At 58.4% G+C, this 15,000-nt stretch overlaps 2 protein-coding genes across 2 annotated transcripts in view; one reads left to right on the top strand and one right to left on the bottom strand.

The window, feature by feature from the left end:
• The window catches only part of SLC7A10 (solute carrier family 7 (neutral amino acid transporter light chain, asc system), member 10), a 17,123-nt gene extending 3,805 nt beyond the window's left edge, over positions 1–13,318 (top strand). Inside the window, exons 2-11 of the mRNA XM_011947360.1 lie at positions 6,066–6,270; positions 8,962–9,113; positions 9,335–9,460; positions 9,529–9,682; positions 10,436–10,559; positions 10,645–10,748; positions 11,076–11,172; positions 11,358–11,507; positions 12,489–12,666; positions 12,951–13,318. Coding sequence (XP_011802750.1) covers positions 8,993–9,113; positions 9,335–9,460; positions 9,529–9,682; positions 10,436–10,559; positions 10,645–10,748; positions 11,076–11,172; positions 11,358–11,507; positions 12,489–12,666; positions 12,951–13,081 — 1,185 coding nt within the window. The 5' untranslated portion in view covers positions 6,066–6,270; positions 8,962–8,992 and the 3' untranslated portion in view covers positions 13,082–13,318. The remainder of the gene's footprint in view (positions 1–6,065; positions 6,271–8,961; positions 9,114–9,334; positions 9,461–9,528; positions 9,683–10,435; positions 10,560–10,644; positions 10,749–11,075; positions 11,173–11,357; positions 11,508–12,488; positions 12,667–12,950) is intronic.
• Positions 13,108–15,000, bottom strand: part of LRP3 (low density lipoprotein receptor-related protein 3) — a 14,889-nt gene continuing 12,996 nt past the window's right edge. Inside the window, exon 7 of the mRNA XM_011947370.1 lies at positions 13,108–14,996. Within this exon, the coding sequence (XP_011802760.1) occupies positions 14,409–14,996 (588 nt within the window). The 3' untranslated portion in view covers positions 13,108–14,408. The remainder of the gene's footprint in view (positions 14,997–15,000) is intronic.

Genomic DNA, 15,000 nt, shown 5'->3' with positions numbered 1-15,000 from the left:
CTGGGAGTTTGTCCAACTAGGCTTCACTGAGCTCCTATCCTACTCCACTACGGGTGGAGAAACAAACAGACGGCCAGGGAAGTCTGCCTCCCCCTCGGCGGCTGGACTCATAGGACCTCTCATACTGACCCAGGAACCTCGGCCAGCTCCCTCGCAGGATCCACAACCCAAGGAACACACCCAGGTCCTCCAAAGTGGGAGTCCCCCCTGGGTCTGCTGACCAGGCCCTTCCTCTGCTCTCTCCTTGACTTTAGAGTCCAGCTCCTGCAGGGGTTTGTGGGCCAGGTGTGTGTTCAGGGACTCAGGAGTTGACGTCATGAACCTCATCTCCTCAGGAACCAATCCCTGCTCACCCAGCCTCAGCCAGGACCCTCCCTGGTCTCCAGGGCTGCAGGTGGCTGGGCTTCCCAGGGGGGTGGACCTCTGCACATCCCCAGCCCCTCTTCACCGGGGCACTGGGAACTGGGCACTGGGAACTGTGCAGGGCTTGCCTGTTCCCCACCACAGTCCCATTAACAGGTAAGGAAACTGTGGCAACCTGCCCTGGGGTCAGATACCCTCAGTGTGCTCCGGGACTCCAAGGGAAGCCCCAACTATAATTTCGGGGGCCTGCCAGTCCTGGGCACACTCATCCATCTATTCAACCACTACATACTGAATGGTGTCAGGCACTGGCTTATGTGCCAGAGACACCATGGGGGTCAAGACAGACAAAATCCATCTTCTGGAGCTGACATCCCGGTGTGGGAGTCACGCAAACAAGATGAACAAGCTGAATGCGTGTCTTGTTAAGTGCTAAGACCAGACAGTCAAGCCAGGAAGGAAGATGCAGAGAGCCAGGGTGTGGGATTTCAGGTTGGAAATGAGCTGAGATCTGGGGTGGGGTTCAGTGTGAGCAGGGCATTGCAAGCTATGTTAAGGGCATTGCCTTTTGTTCTCTGTGAGGCAGGAACTCTGGGCTTTGAGCAGAGGGGTGATGGAATGGGGCTAAACAGGACTCACTGTGGAGAAGAGGCAGTGGGGGAATAAGTGGGAGGAGGAGGAAGGCCATTCAGAAGGCTACCTGGGTCTCCCCGGGCAAGAGACCACAGTGGCTCAGGGCCGGGCGGTGGCCATGGTGGTGTCAGAGGAGGTTCCATTCTGGATGAGTTTGGAAGATGACAGCCAAAGGATTTGTGATGGAATGGATGTCCTGGGGGAGAAAGAGAGGAATCATGGGTGACTCAAGGTTGTGGTCCGAGCAATTGGGAGGATGTTTTGCCATTTATTGATCAGGGAAGACTGAGAGGAGCACTTTGGGGGCGAGGAGGTGAAAGTCGGGAATTCCATTTTGAACATGGGAAGTCTGTGATGTCCGCTGCTGAGTGGTTCGTTGCACACACAGATTTCATTTAGCAGAGCGGTCTATGCTAGGGATAGAAATCTAGGAGTTGCCAGCAGAAGTCAAGGTAATAGACGAGGTCTATCTATCTATCTATCTATCTATCTATCTATCTATCTATCTATCAAGAAAGCATAGAAAGAAAAAAGAAGAAGCCCTAGGACTGAGCCCTGGGCACCCAGTGTCTAGAAGTCAAGCAAGAGAAGGGATTCTGAAAAGGAGAAGCCGGTAAGGCTGGGGGGAGGCCAGGAGGCCGAGTGAGGAGGAAGGAATCCACTTGCCACATGTTGCTGATGAGTCAGTAACGTGGCCTAGGGCTCGACTGTTGCATTTGGCAACGTGGAACTCACTGGTGACAGTGAGAAGCCTCAGCCGGGAGACAGGGTCCTGGGCGAGGTTTGCTTGGCTGGACTGGCTGGGCTGAACGAGCCGGAGAGGGCTGCACACTTCCACTCATCTCCTGTCTCCAAAGGAAAGTGGGTTAGGCTGGAGGCGGGTGCTGGCCAAGTGGCAGTTCCAGGCACATCCTGGATGTCCCCACTCACCTCCTTGGGGTGTTGCCCAGACCTCAGAGGTCACAGCCGTCATCCCGGAAAGGTACCTGCCACAGGCCTGCTGTGAGGACGTGAGGACACCCGTGCGCTTGGCGGGGTAGGCTTCACCCAGGCCACAGCTGGTCACCCCGTGGTGTTGGGGTCCCAGGTGACTCAGGTCTCAGAGGAAAGATGGGGCTGCCTAGGGGGTCTCCAAGGCAGATGGCAGTGCGCAGTGAGATCCAAAAGCACTTTCCATGGCCTCTGATGTGCCAGACAGGATCAAGAGAATGCCTGCATCAAATAAAAGAATCCCTTTCCAGCCATCATCCAGGTACCACGGTTGTGGGGCGATGTCCAGATTGCAGGGGCCAAGGTGGCTGGTCAGGGAGAGCTTCCTGGAGGTGCTGTTGCTTCAGGGAGACCAGTGAGCTGGGGAGAGGCCTACCACAGCGGGGGACAGGGCCCCTGAGCAGACTGTTTCCTTGGCCCAGCACAGACATGCAGGGTGCATCCTCCCTGCTGAAGTCAGGGTTGGACTAGCCCTCTGCTGCCCCCTAGCCCAGTGGCCCCACCTGGCAAATGGGGAAACTGGGGCTCAGAAGGGCAGTACTAGCCTGAGTGACACTGTCGGGTCCGGAATGTGCTTCAAGGCATGAGGACTGGTGCCAGTGTCCTGGCCCGACAGGCCCTCCCTGCCCCCTCCCCAAATCAGACTGCACATTCCCCACACACACCACGGGAGGTGGCTCGCTCTGCAACTTGACCTCCACGGGCCGCCCCTGTGACCTCCGTGGTCTGCCGCTGCCTCCAGAAATAGGTCAGCGCGCACCACAGTGGCCACGGGGAACAATGGCCCTTTCTTCGTTCCTCCAAGAAGCCGAGTAAGCCCCATCAGGCCAAACATCTTAATGTGATAAAAGCTACCCAGCGAAGGCTCAAGGAAGAGGGGCGGGTGGTGGAGACTCTGGGAAGGACGACTTGGGGGACACTCACTTCCTCGCCTACCTGCCCGGAGCTCTGGCCCCTGGAGGACCTGCAGGGACCACTGAGCTGTTATCCCACTGGGTGGACAAGAATGTAGAGGCCTCAGAACCCGCATGTCTCTGGTCAGCCATGGGTCAGACACCCAACAGGGGCTCAGTGGTATCTCCAGGCCCATCCCACGCCCCCTCATCCTGTTCCACTCTGAGTTCCTGCCCCTTTAAACCAGGTTCCCGCAAGGGCTGGGCCTCTTCATTGCTGCTTCCAGAATCAGGTAGATCTGCTTGGCTGAAATACGGAGTCTGGGAAGGGAGACCCTCCCGCACCACTGGGAGGAACCCCGGCAGCCCCCTTCCAGCTCCACTGATCTGGCCAGGCATGGTGGCTCAAGCCTGTAATCCCAGAACTTTGGGAGGCCAAGGTGGGTGGATCACTTGAGGTCAGGAGTTCAAGACCAGCCCGGTCAACATGGCAAAACCCCATCTCTACTAAAAAAAAAAAAAGAAAGAAAGAAAGAAAGAAAGAAATCCACCAGTCCCTCCCACACCCTTCCTATAATCATTGGAGCGTTGGAGGCCCCCATCCCTGTCCACAGCCCCCTCCCTCCTCCATGCCCAAGCCCGCAGCCCCAGTTGCTCCATGCGGTGCCCCACCCACCCTTCATGGTGCCGGGAGCAGCCAGTGTGGGGGGTGCATGATGCGATTTTCTGCCACCTTCAAACATGCTCCTGGGGGAGGTGCTGCGAGTGGTCTAGGCCCAGAGGGAGAAACCCCTGAGGACCTCAGAGACACTGGCTAAGGCCTGTGGTCCTTTGAGTCACAAGGAAGGAAGTCCTGAACTGTGGCCTGAGGCCACGTGTTCAAAACAATAGTGGCCTCCCCACCCCTGGCGAGCCCAGTATCCGAGTCTTCAGCCACTGGGCACAAGGCTAGTGATATGGCCCTGGAAGATTGGGTGCCAGATATGGCTTCCCCCGGAGCTCCACCCAGGAGGCCCTGCCAAGCAGAAGCATGGTGGGCTCTCTGCAGGGTGGGTGGCTCAGGGCCTGGGATGCTCCCAGCGTGAACATGCTCAGCTCCTTCCAAGGCCACCCAGCCCCCGCTGGCTTCCAACCTCCCTGGCTTTCGGCAAATCCCACTCCGCCAGGTCCTGAGAACAGAGGCCCTGCTGCCGGATGGAGGGAACTCAAAGGCTCTTTAGAAACCTTACAGCCCACCCAGGCCCGGACCCCTCTGCCAGATGAGGGAGGCACTTCTCTCCCCTGAGAAGTAGACTAAGGGTACAGCTTACCTCTGGGGGTTGAGGCACAGGAATTAGTTCATCCTTATCTGGATGTATTTAGGGCTCCTGGGATGTGACCGGAAAACCGAGTGGGGCGTCGTAGCTGTCCAGACTGGAAATCTGTGTCGGCCAGGGTGGGGGGTGGGCAGTGGGGGAGCACCGTGGACAAGGAGTGAATACAAATTGGCGGCTACAACCGTGTCCTTATCCAGCCCCCTGTGGGCCCGGCAGGTGGAGGAGGCGGGCTCCGCTCTGAAGGAGATGGACCCGTCCTCTCAGGACCTGGTCTGGTGTGGCTACTGCAGAGGCCGAGCCGCAGGTCCTACCAGGGCTGTTTGTTCATAGGGCCTGAGGTGCTGGGTTTATTTCTTCTTGGACAGGCCCTAGTGCAGATCTCCAGTGAGGTTACCTGATTCATGTGCACAGATGGTGAGATCCATATAACCCAGAACATTGTCCCTCTTTGCGGAGCTCAGGGCTCAGCAGGCACTCCGAGTCTTGCTCATCCTGGGAACCCGTTCTGCAGACCACAGCTGGCCCCTCTGAACGTTTCTCATCATGTCAGAAAGCAGAGGGGCCAGGCACGGTGGCTCTCGCCTGTAATCCCTGCACTCTGGGAGGCCGAAGTGGGTAGTCGATTGAGCCCAGGAGTTCGAGACCAGCCTCGGCAACATAGCAGAACCCCTCAACTCTACGGGTTTTTTTAATTAGCCAGGTGTGGTGGCACTCACCCGTAATTCTAGCACTTTGGGAAGTCAAGCAGGGAGGGCCACTTGAGCCCAGGAGTTGGAGACCAGCCTGGGCAATATAATGAGATCCTGTCTCTACAAAAAGTAAAAAAAAAAAAAAGGCTGGATGTGGTAATACACCTGGAGTCCCAGCTAGTAGGGAGACTGAGGTGGGAGAATCTCTTGAACCCAGGAGTCCCAGGCTGCAGTGAGCTGTGATCACACCACTGCACCCAGCCAGGGTGGCAGAGCGAGACACTGTCTGAATGAAAGAAAGAAGGCCAGGCACAGTGGTTCACACCTACAATCCCAGCACTTTGGGAGGCCGAGGCGGGTGGATCACTTGAGGTTAGGAGTTTGAGACCAGCCTGATCAACATAGTGAAACCCCGTCTCTACTAAAAAAAATACAAAAAATATTAGCCAGGCGTGGTGGCTCACGCCTGTAATCCTACTACTTGGGAGAGGCTGAGGCAGCAGAATTGCTTCAATCCAGGAAGTGAAGGGAAGAAAAGGAAAGAAAGGAGAGAGGAGAGGAGAGGAAACTGAAGTAGGAAGAGAAGCCCAAACCTGATGTGGTCAAAGAGGGCTTCATGGAGGAGATGCTACTTCCTGAGCCACTCCATGAGTTTGGACTTTGGCCGGTGGGAAAGCGGCAGGAGAGTGGTTGAAGTCCTCTGTTAGGGGCCCGCTCTGGCCAGCGGGCTGGAGGCAGGACAAGTGGCTGCAGGCTGATACGCCTGGGGCTCTGAGTAGACGTGAGGGTTGAGCATGAGCCTTGTGGGGTGCCTGAAGAGCCACCGTCTGCCGTCACTCAGGTAGTTCAGCCTCCTCACTTTGCCGGCCCCGCCTCACAGGGGCAATGGAGGGCTGAGGAAGTCAGACAGGGACCGTCTCTGGCAGAGGGGCCTGGCCAGCTGGATGAGGTGCCATTTCCCATGTCAGGGACTGAGGAAGGGGCAGATAATAAGCCCAGAATGGCACTTGCTGGGCTTGGGGGCCAGTGGCATTCTATACCTCCAGCCCACTTCCTGCCTCCTCCTCCTCCAGGAAGCACCCTGGGCTCTCTCCCTCCTGGCAGCAGGCAGATCCCCACACAGAAGGCCAGGCTGTGAAAGGGACCCCAGGCCTGATGCCTCCCCATCTCTCCCCCAACAGGGAACATCATCGGCTCGGGCATCTTCATCTCGCCCAAGGGGGTCCTGGAGCACTCGGGCTCCGTAGGTCTGGCCCTGTTCGTCTGGGTCCTGGGTGGGGGCGTGACAGCTCTGGGCTCCCTCTGCTATGCAGAGCTGGGAGTCACCATCCCCAAGTCCGGCGGGGACTACGCCTACGTCACAGAGATCTTCGGGGGCCTGGCTGGGTGAGTGTGGGGCACCAGCGGGTAGGGGCACACCCTCTCAGAAACGGGATGGCCAAATGAGCCCTGGTGTTCGTTTCCACTCCTGCTTCCGGCTTCCTAGGTAGGTCGTGGGGGTGGATGGAGAGAAGGTGTGGGGGTGCTGCACAGCCTTCTGAGGCCAGGGCAGGTGGAACTGAGGCCCACCCCACCCTACTGATGTGTGTTGGGCAGTCCTATAGGCCTCTGGGCATCTCTGGATCTCCTTTTAAATAGAGGTCCCTCTGAACCCCACCCCCTGCCTTGTACTCAAGGAGGGGGGATGCTTACTGTCTGAAACCCCTAGGTAATATGAGTGCCCAGGCGAGGAGGGGCCTCAATTTGGTAAACCCATATGTTGCATGAGGAGCAAGGAGGGAAGTGTGATATTCTTATCATATACCCTGCATGAAGTGCCCCCTTTTTTTGAGACAGAGTCTTGCTCTGTTGCCCAGGCTGGAGTGCAGTGACATGATCTCAGCTCACTGCAACCTCTGCCTTCCGAGTTCAAGTGATTCTCCTGCCTCAGCCTCCCGAGTAGCTGGGATTATAGGCGCCCGCCACCGTGCCTGGCTAATTTTTTTGTGTTTTTAGTAGAGACAGGGTTTCACCATGTTGGCCAGGCTGGTCTTGAACTCCTGACCTCAGGTGATCCACCCACCTCAGCCTCCCAAGTGCTAGGATTACAAGAGTGAGCCTCGGTGCCCGGCCAGAGGTCTCCTTTCCATAGCACCCTGCTGTCCTTCCTTCATTCACCAGGGAACATTTGCTGAGCACCTACTGTGAGCCTGGGGGTGGAGAGGCAGTGATAGAAAGGTCTGTCACTGTACTCAAGCTGCTCACAGAACAGAAAGGAAGCAGCCCTTTAAATGGGATTAAGGCCTGGAGGAGCCTTGCTTTGAGAGTGTGTACAAGAGGCAGCAGCCACACAGCAAAGAGAATGGTGTGCGCCACCTAGGGAGAACTCCCAGGAAAGCAATGCTTGCCCTGAGGCTTGGAGGAAGAGGATTTTCCCCGCCTGGCCTAGCTGACCAGTGAGGAAAGCATCCCAGGACGGGAGAAATGTGAACAGAGGGTGTGGTGGCCCAGACGAGCGCAGGGAGTCTGCTGTAGCTAGAGGTGAGGTCAGGTTGGGTTTACCGCACTCACCGGGGCTTGGAGAGCATCGGGAGATTGAAGCTGTTGTATTTGTTCAGCTGCGTTGTGGCAAGAGCTGCAAAGGTACAGGCAGATTCTAAAATCATTTAGGAGCCTGATTCGAGAGGACGGTACAGTCAGCTTGGGAGAGGTCGGTGCAGCCGGAGTGGCACCCGCTTCCCTACTGAGAGTCTCCTGGATGGTCTGGAGCTCAGAGGAAAAGTCTGGGCTGAAATTTACAAAGTTTGGTTCTGAGGGATATGAGCCAGGGGTCCTTAACTGGGCAGCCTTGCATGGGGGGACCTGCCAGGGCTTGCATGCCACTCTGGGTGCATCTCTGGCACTCTCCTCTGGGGAGAGGGTCCTCAAAGGGGCTGGGACCCAAGAAAGCAGAATAATCGTGCTTCAGGCCTGGAGAGGACATTCGGGAGAGAGAAGAGGGCCAGGACCTCATCCCCAGGCACGGAACATGCACGGGTGGGCAGAGGGGATGCCTGGCAGGGGAGGAGGGCCATGGAGCTAGGATGTCCCAGAAGCCAAGTGGGGATGGTTGTGCAGAGCAAGGGGCAGGTGATCCAGAGATGGCTGATGTCCCTGATGAAGCAGTCCTCTCCCTGGAGGGCTGGCCAGGGGCTAGGACCACCCCCAAGGGCAGACCTGCCCCTGAGTACAGGAGAGCCCCTGAGAACATGTCAGACTCACAGCCTGGGTGCCCTGCAGAGGCAAGATTTAGGTAGAAGGGGCATCCATCACTCTCCACCCCCAGCCAGGGCTCTTGGTGAGGTCTAGTCTCTGCACCCCATAGGTTTCCCTCAGAGGGACACAGCTCGGAGTCACCCATCTTCAGCCACAATACTCTGTGAGAGCCAGGGCTGAAGCTGAGAGGTCTGGGGACAGAGACCCTGGCTCAGGAAACAGCCTGCGTCCAATGGGGAGCCTAGTTGTCATTAGAAAAGTGTTTGGTGGCTGGGCGCAGTGGCTCATGCCTGTAATCCCAGCACTTTGGGAGGCCAAGGCAGGTGGCTCACGAGGTCAGGAGATCGAGACCATCCTGGCTAACATGGTGAAACCCCGCCTCTACTAAAAATACAAAAATATTAGCTGGGCATGGTGGCGGGCGCCTGTGGTCCCACTGAGGCTGAGGCAGGAGAATGACGTGAACCCGGGAGGCGGAGGTTGCAATGAGCCGAGATCGTGCCACTGCACTCCAGCCTGGGCAACAGAGCGAGACTCTGTCTCAAAAAAAAAAAAGAAAAGAAAAGCGAGTGTTTGGTGCCCATGTTGTTCCCAGCACCTGCCCCACAGCAACCCTGTCAATATTTAAGTATGTGTAATATCTTCTCTGTTAAAACAGTCTATCAATGCAGCCACAAGACCTCAACAAGGTCAACCCTCCCTCCCTGGACTGGTGCCAGCCTCTGGCAGCCTCGCCAGCCCCCTGGTGCCGGGCCCAGGGCAGCCCTGCTGCACACATCGGGGCTGGTTTGGCTGGGAAGGGCTCTGGGCCGCCTGAGCCACTCCCGCCCCCGCTCCTTCCAGCTTTCTGCTGCTCTGGAGCGCCTTCCTCATCATGTACCCCACCAGCCTGGCTGTCATCTCCATGACTTTCTCCAACTACGTGCTGCAGCCCGTGTTCCCCAACTGCATCCCCCCTGCCACAGCCTCCCGGGTGCTGTCCATGGCCTGCCTGAGTAAGCGTCCCCCTTGGGCTGCTGTCCCCAGATCAGCCGCCTGCCTGGCCCCACCCTGTCCTGAGCGGGAGGACAGAGGGGTGAGATTTCCCTTTGGATCTGGGGTTCTTGCATTCCAGCTGCTGGAGGGGATGCCACTCTCAGGCCACCTGGGCTGGACTTGGCCATGGTCCAGTGTAAAAGGTCCTGGCCTCAGCGCCCACCCCCACTTCCCTCCGCAGTGCTCCTGACGTGGGTGAATAGCTCCAGCGTGCGCTGGGCCACACGCATCCAGGACATGTTCACAGGCGGGAAGCTGCTGGCCTTGTCGCTCATCATCGGCATGGGCCTTCTCCAGATCTTCCAAGGTAGGGCCGAGTGGGGGTGAGGGCCGGGCTGGGGAGATAGTGCTGACCCCCGACTTCTGGGCCTCCAGGACACTTCGAGGAGCTGAGGCCCAGCAATGCCTTTGCTTTCTGGATGACGCCCTCCGTGGGACACCTGGCCCTGGCCTTCCTCCAAGGCTCCTTCGCCTTCAGTGGCTGGAACTTCCTCAACTATGTCACTGAGGAGATGGTTGATGCCCGAAAGTGAGTGGGGCCCCCAAACAGGCCCTGGGAAGCAGCCAGGCCCTCTGGTGGGAGAGGCAGTCTCTCCGCTCAGCCCCACTGCCACCCGAGGCTCAGGCTGGCCCTCGGTGGCCCACGCCTGTTGCCCCTGCAAAAATGGCCCTGGAAAGGTAGCCGGGGGGCTTGCATTCTAGCCTGGCCCTGTTTTCTCTGGCTATGGACACATCACAGCCCCTTGCAGGGCCTCAGAAAGGCTGAATATCATCATCCTGCTGTAAATAGATCCAGAGATTTGCATTTGGCCTAAAATTATGCATATGCACACAATATGGTCCCTACGAATGAAGCCAATGACTGTGTCTGATGCTCAGCCAGGGATCTCGACAGTGAACCTTTGCAGCTGAGCAAGCTGGGACTGGAGAGTTCCAGGAAGACTCTGGGTCTATGGACTGGGCCCTGGGGCCATTTTGGGGAATTTTCCAGGCTGATTTTGGCTGTATGCAATTTTGTCTTTCTGCACAGACATCAGACCGTGTCCTCAGGATGTGATGGGGCCCCTTCCCCATCTCCCATCCTACCAGCCTGTGTCCAGGTGGGGATGGGCAGGGCAGACATAGGGTCCCCTTGTCTCATGCAGCAATGCTGCCCCCTTTCCTGTCCCAACACCCCCAGCAGACACAAGAGATGGAGACTCTGAGCCGCTCCTGTGGCTGGGTCTCCGGGGTCCTGCACCCTCAGGAGGTGACGCTGACACACTCCACTGCCTGTCCCCAGGAACCTCCCTCGCGCCATCTTCATCTCCATCCCACTGGTGACCTTTGTGTACACCTTCACCAACATCGCCTACTTCACAGCCATGTCCCCCCAGGAGCTGCTCTCCTCCAATGCGGTGGCTGTGGTGAGTGGGCCCTTGCTCGGTCCCTGGCTCCTGCCCAGGCCCCTGCCCCGGCCTCACACACAGCCTCTCTCCTGTGCCCACCCAGACCTTCGGAGAGAAGCTGCTGGGCTACTTTTCTTGGGCCATGCCCGTCTCCGTGGCTCTGTCAACCTTCGGAGGGATCAATGGCTACCTGTTTACCTACTCCAGGTGACTGCACTGGGGAGACGTGGGCATGGGGAGGGAAGGTTGGGGCACAGGTGTGCGCAAGTCATGCGGGGGGGCCAGAGGAAGGGAAACCTGTCAGGGGGAGGGGTCCGCCTGAAGCTGGGGTGATGATCCCACCGGTAACAAGTATCTGATCACAACTGGGAGGCAAAGAAAGCAAGAGGGAGGCAGGTTGAACAAGGTGAAGAACTGCCCGGTGGGGCTGCTGGGCCCGGAGCGGGAGGTCAGAGGCGACAGCTTAAGAGGGACATCAGGTCCAGAGCTGAGACCCAGGAAGTGTCCGGTGCCCACCTCTGACCCCAACACTAGGCTATGCTTCTCTGGAGCCCGAGAGGGGCACCTGCCCAGCCTGCTGGCCATGATCCACGTCAGACACTGCACCCCCATCCCCGCCCTCCTCGTCTGTGTAAGTTGGGGGACCTGGGCTAGGCAGGGTGTGGAGGCAGGGCTACCCAGCAATGCAGGACCTTCCGGGTAATGGCAGGGGTGAGCCATTCCGGGGTGGGGGTGTGGGGTGGGGCCAGGGCTCATCCTGCAGGGGCGACAGGAGGCAGGCTAGGGGCCGGCCGTCAGCCCCAGGTCCTCTCCCAGTGCGGGGCCACAGCCATCATCATGCTCGTGGGCGACACGTACACGCTTATCAACTACGTGTCCTTCATCAACTACCTCTGCTACGGCGTCACCATCCTGGGCCTGCTGCTGCTGCGCTGGAGGCGGCCTGCGCTCCACAGGCCCATCAAGGTGAGGCCCTGGGACGGCTGGCCCCCATGCTGGGTGCTGCTAGAGCCACCCCTGTATCCACAGTGGGCACCAGGGGCAGGTGGGATGGGAGGTGCCAGCTTTTGTGGAGTGTTGGGCCCTGCTCAGGGCTCTCTGTGCACTGAGGCATCCACTCCTCATAGCAGCCCCATGAGGACAGAGCTGTGAATGCTCCCAGTGTACAGATGGGGAAAATGAGGCTCAGGACTGGGTGCAGGGGCTCATGCCTATCCCAGCACTTTGGGAGGCCGAGGTGGGAGGATTGCTGGAGCCTAGGAGTTTCAGACCAGCCTGGGCAACATAGTGAGACTTCCTCTCTGCAAAAAATTAAAAATAAAAGGATTAGCCTGGTGTGGTGGTGCGCACCTGTGGTCCCAGCTACTTGGGAGGCTGAAGCGGGAGGATTGCTTGAGCCCGGGAGGTCGAGGCTGCAGTGAGTGGTACTAGGGCCACTGCACTCCAACCTGGGTGACAGAGGGAGACCCTGTCTCTAAAAAAAAAAAAATTAAAGAAAATGAGACGGGAACTGTTCAAGGTCACAAAGGCTGCCAGGATTCCATGGGCCCACAGAAAAACAGAAGACCATAGCCTGAGCTAAAAGCAAAGCCCCCCTATGTGTGTATAAATCCTTATGTGGAGAAGTGCTCGGTGCCTGAAATGTGAAACACCAAAAAATCACTGACCTCCGGCCAAGTGCAAGCGTCAAGTCCACACACAACTGCTGTGTGGAACTCGGTGCCACTGAGACTTTGAAAACTCCTCAGCAAAACTGGCCAACAGCCTGATGCATGAATTGGCCTCAAACACACTGGGCTGTCGCCAAGAGGAGGGGTAGGTGGGTGCAATCGCCATTCAGGCCTCAGATCCCAGGGAAGGGAGGAAAACTCCCCAGACCCTCAGGGGTCAGGGGTACAGACAGCTGGGGGTCCTGCACCATCGGTGTTTCTGCTCCCCCTTCCCCAGGTGAACCTTCTCATCCCCGTGGCATACTTGGTCTTCTGGGCCTTCCTGCTGGTCTTCAGCTTCATCTCAGAGCCTATGGTCTGTGGGGTCGGCGTCATCATCATTCTTACGGGGGTGCCCATTTTCTTTCTGGGAGTGTTCTGGAGAAGCAAACCAAAGTGTGTGCACAGACTCACAGGTGAGCCGGGCAGCCGCAGGTCACTGGGCACAGAGGGCCGGGGCCTGGAAACGGGACCTCCTTCTTAGAGGTTCAGCCCAGAGCAGGGTGTCCCAGCAGCTGAGGTGGGAACACAGGGCCCAGCCACCGCCACGTCTCTTCCCAAGATGTACCCAAAGTTTCCAGAACCATGTGTATCGACGGAGCAGCTCCCTGAAGACCCCTGCCCACGGGGAGGTGTCTGGAGCTGGGGGTCACCCCTATCCCGAGAGGTCAGGCCCCAAGGTCCATCTGTCTGTCCTCAGAGTCCGTGACACGCTGGGGCCAGGAGCTGTGTTTCGTGGTCTACCCCCAGGATGCCCCTGAAGAGGAGGAGAATAGCCCCTGCCCACCCTCCCTGCTGGCTGCCACAGACAAGCCCTTGAAGCCACAATGAGATGTTTGTAGAGACTGAAGCAGCTGTTTCTGTTTACATGTTGTTTATTGAGGAGGCGTTTTGGCAAAAAAGTTTTTGTTTTTGTTTTTGTTTTTCTGGAAAAAAAAAAAAAAAAAAGATACGACTCTTAGAAGCCTGTTTTAAGGAAACCCTGAAATGTGGACTGGGTTTCCTGTCTTAGCGCTGCCCTGCTAGCTTCTCCTGAAACAGCCTATAAATAAACAGGGCTGGCTGTTCGCTCGTGCTATAGGGAGTCCATGATGGGCACAGATGGGAGTGGTCGGGGCGTACCTCGGTGGGTGCACGCATGTTGCTGGCCGGGAAGACGCCGTGACAGGCCCTGGAGGAGACTCTCGACATTAGGGGGCTTTGCTGCTTGACACAGGCACTCCCTACCATGGCACCCAGAGTCCCCCTGCCCTAAAGGGACATGGAGGGGAGCAGCTCAGTCCACCCCTCCCCCAGGCTCCTCGATGCCAGTCTGAGCTTGGCCACCCAGGAGAGCTCAGGGGCTCCCAGCTGGGATCGTCTTTCTTCTCATAAACCACCACAGAGTGAAGGTCAGGACTTCAGAGTCCACAGTCTCACCCTGGCTTACAGGTGGGGAAACTGAGGCCCTGAGCTAGGATGGAATAGATGTGGCCACTGCTGTTGGTGTCTCAGCTTCTCTGTCCCCAGAAAGCACACAGCAGCATGTCCTGGGGGCTTTGAGGCCTGCAGGGAACTCCAGGGGCTTCCTGTATGCCAGGTATACACCCCAGCCCTGCCACAGTGCCCAGGAGATTGGACCCTCAAGGAAGGCAAAGGGCATCTGCCTGGTCAGGGGCCTGAGGGCTTGGCAGGAGCTGCCCAACCCAGGTCCTCCAGGGGCCTTGCTGGACAGGAAGAGGGTGAGGCATGGGCAGAACAGTCACCACGGATGAGACCCAGCATCCCCATGGCCCAGCCCCATCCTCATGACAACTCCCAGTTCTGTGGGCAGCTGGTGCCATTGCAGGGCAGATGAAGCAAAAAAGCTCTGGTCCTCTGCTTCTTTGGAAATGGGTTCCCAGAATGAAGTTGGGGGAGAGAAGTGAGACCCCAGGGTGCTTGTATATGCTGGGATCCTGCAGACGGGCTCACCGCTTCACCCTTCTCCCCCACTGTTCAGTCCCAGAGCTCCCGCCCACCGTGCCCACCAGTGCAGCCAGCTGGCTGAGGGCCCAGCCCCTCCGCTGGGGTCCCCGGAGGGCCTCTCCATAAGAAAGGACGCAGAGGCAGGGTAGAAATGACTGTGTATTCCCTGGTTACAAAGCGGGGCTGTGGCGGTCACCAGCGAGCCCGGTGGTCAACAGACCAACAGGGCCTCGTCATCGCTGGCCTCCAGCATTGGGGAGCAAGGGGGCGGGGGGCTCCTGCAGACTCCCAGTGGCTCTGGCGAGTGGGGGCCCAGGGTGCCGCTGGCAGTGGAGGCCTGGGGGTGCGGGTCCTGGACTGAGCAGGGCTCCCGAGGTGCATCCGCAGGAGCTGGACCGTCTGCCAGTGGCTCCCTGCAGACCTTTCTGTCCTTGTCCACAGGCCTGCACTCTGGGTCTCGCAGGCCTGAGGGCAAGGGTGGCCCTGAAGGTCCCACCTCCGGTGCATGGCCTGGGGCACTGGGGGGCCCATCTCCGGCCACCCTGGGGCTGCCTGTGTCCGTGTGCAGTGCTGGGGGGTCGGGGGCAGCCCCTGGAGCAGACTGGAGGAACCCCTCACCCAGGACGGTCTGTGAGGGGCGTGCTGCGGTCAGCAGTGGGATCTGGCCTCGGGGCACCCGCGGCCGGTGAAAGAGCCGGTTCCAGAGGCGGCCGAGGCGGCGGCGGGAGGGCCCCCGGCGGGAGGCGTGCCGACGCATCTGTCTCCGCATGGCTGTGCGAAGATTCTGCAGCACAGAGGCCTGT

This window comes from Colobus angolensis, unplaced genomic scaffold, assembly GCF_000951035.1.
Source record: "Colobus angolensis palliatus isolate OR3802 unplaced genomic scaffold, Cang.pa_1.0 Scaffold107, whole genome shotgun sequence".
NCBI classification, from domain to species: Eukaryota; Metazoa; Chordata; class Mammalia; order Primates; family Cercopithecidae; genus Colobus; species Colobus angolensis.
The sequence above is the reverse complement of the archived record's forward strand: the minus strand, read 5'-3'. Positions and strand labels throughout refer to the sequence as shown.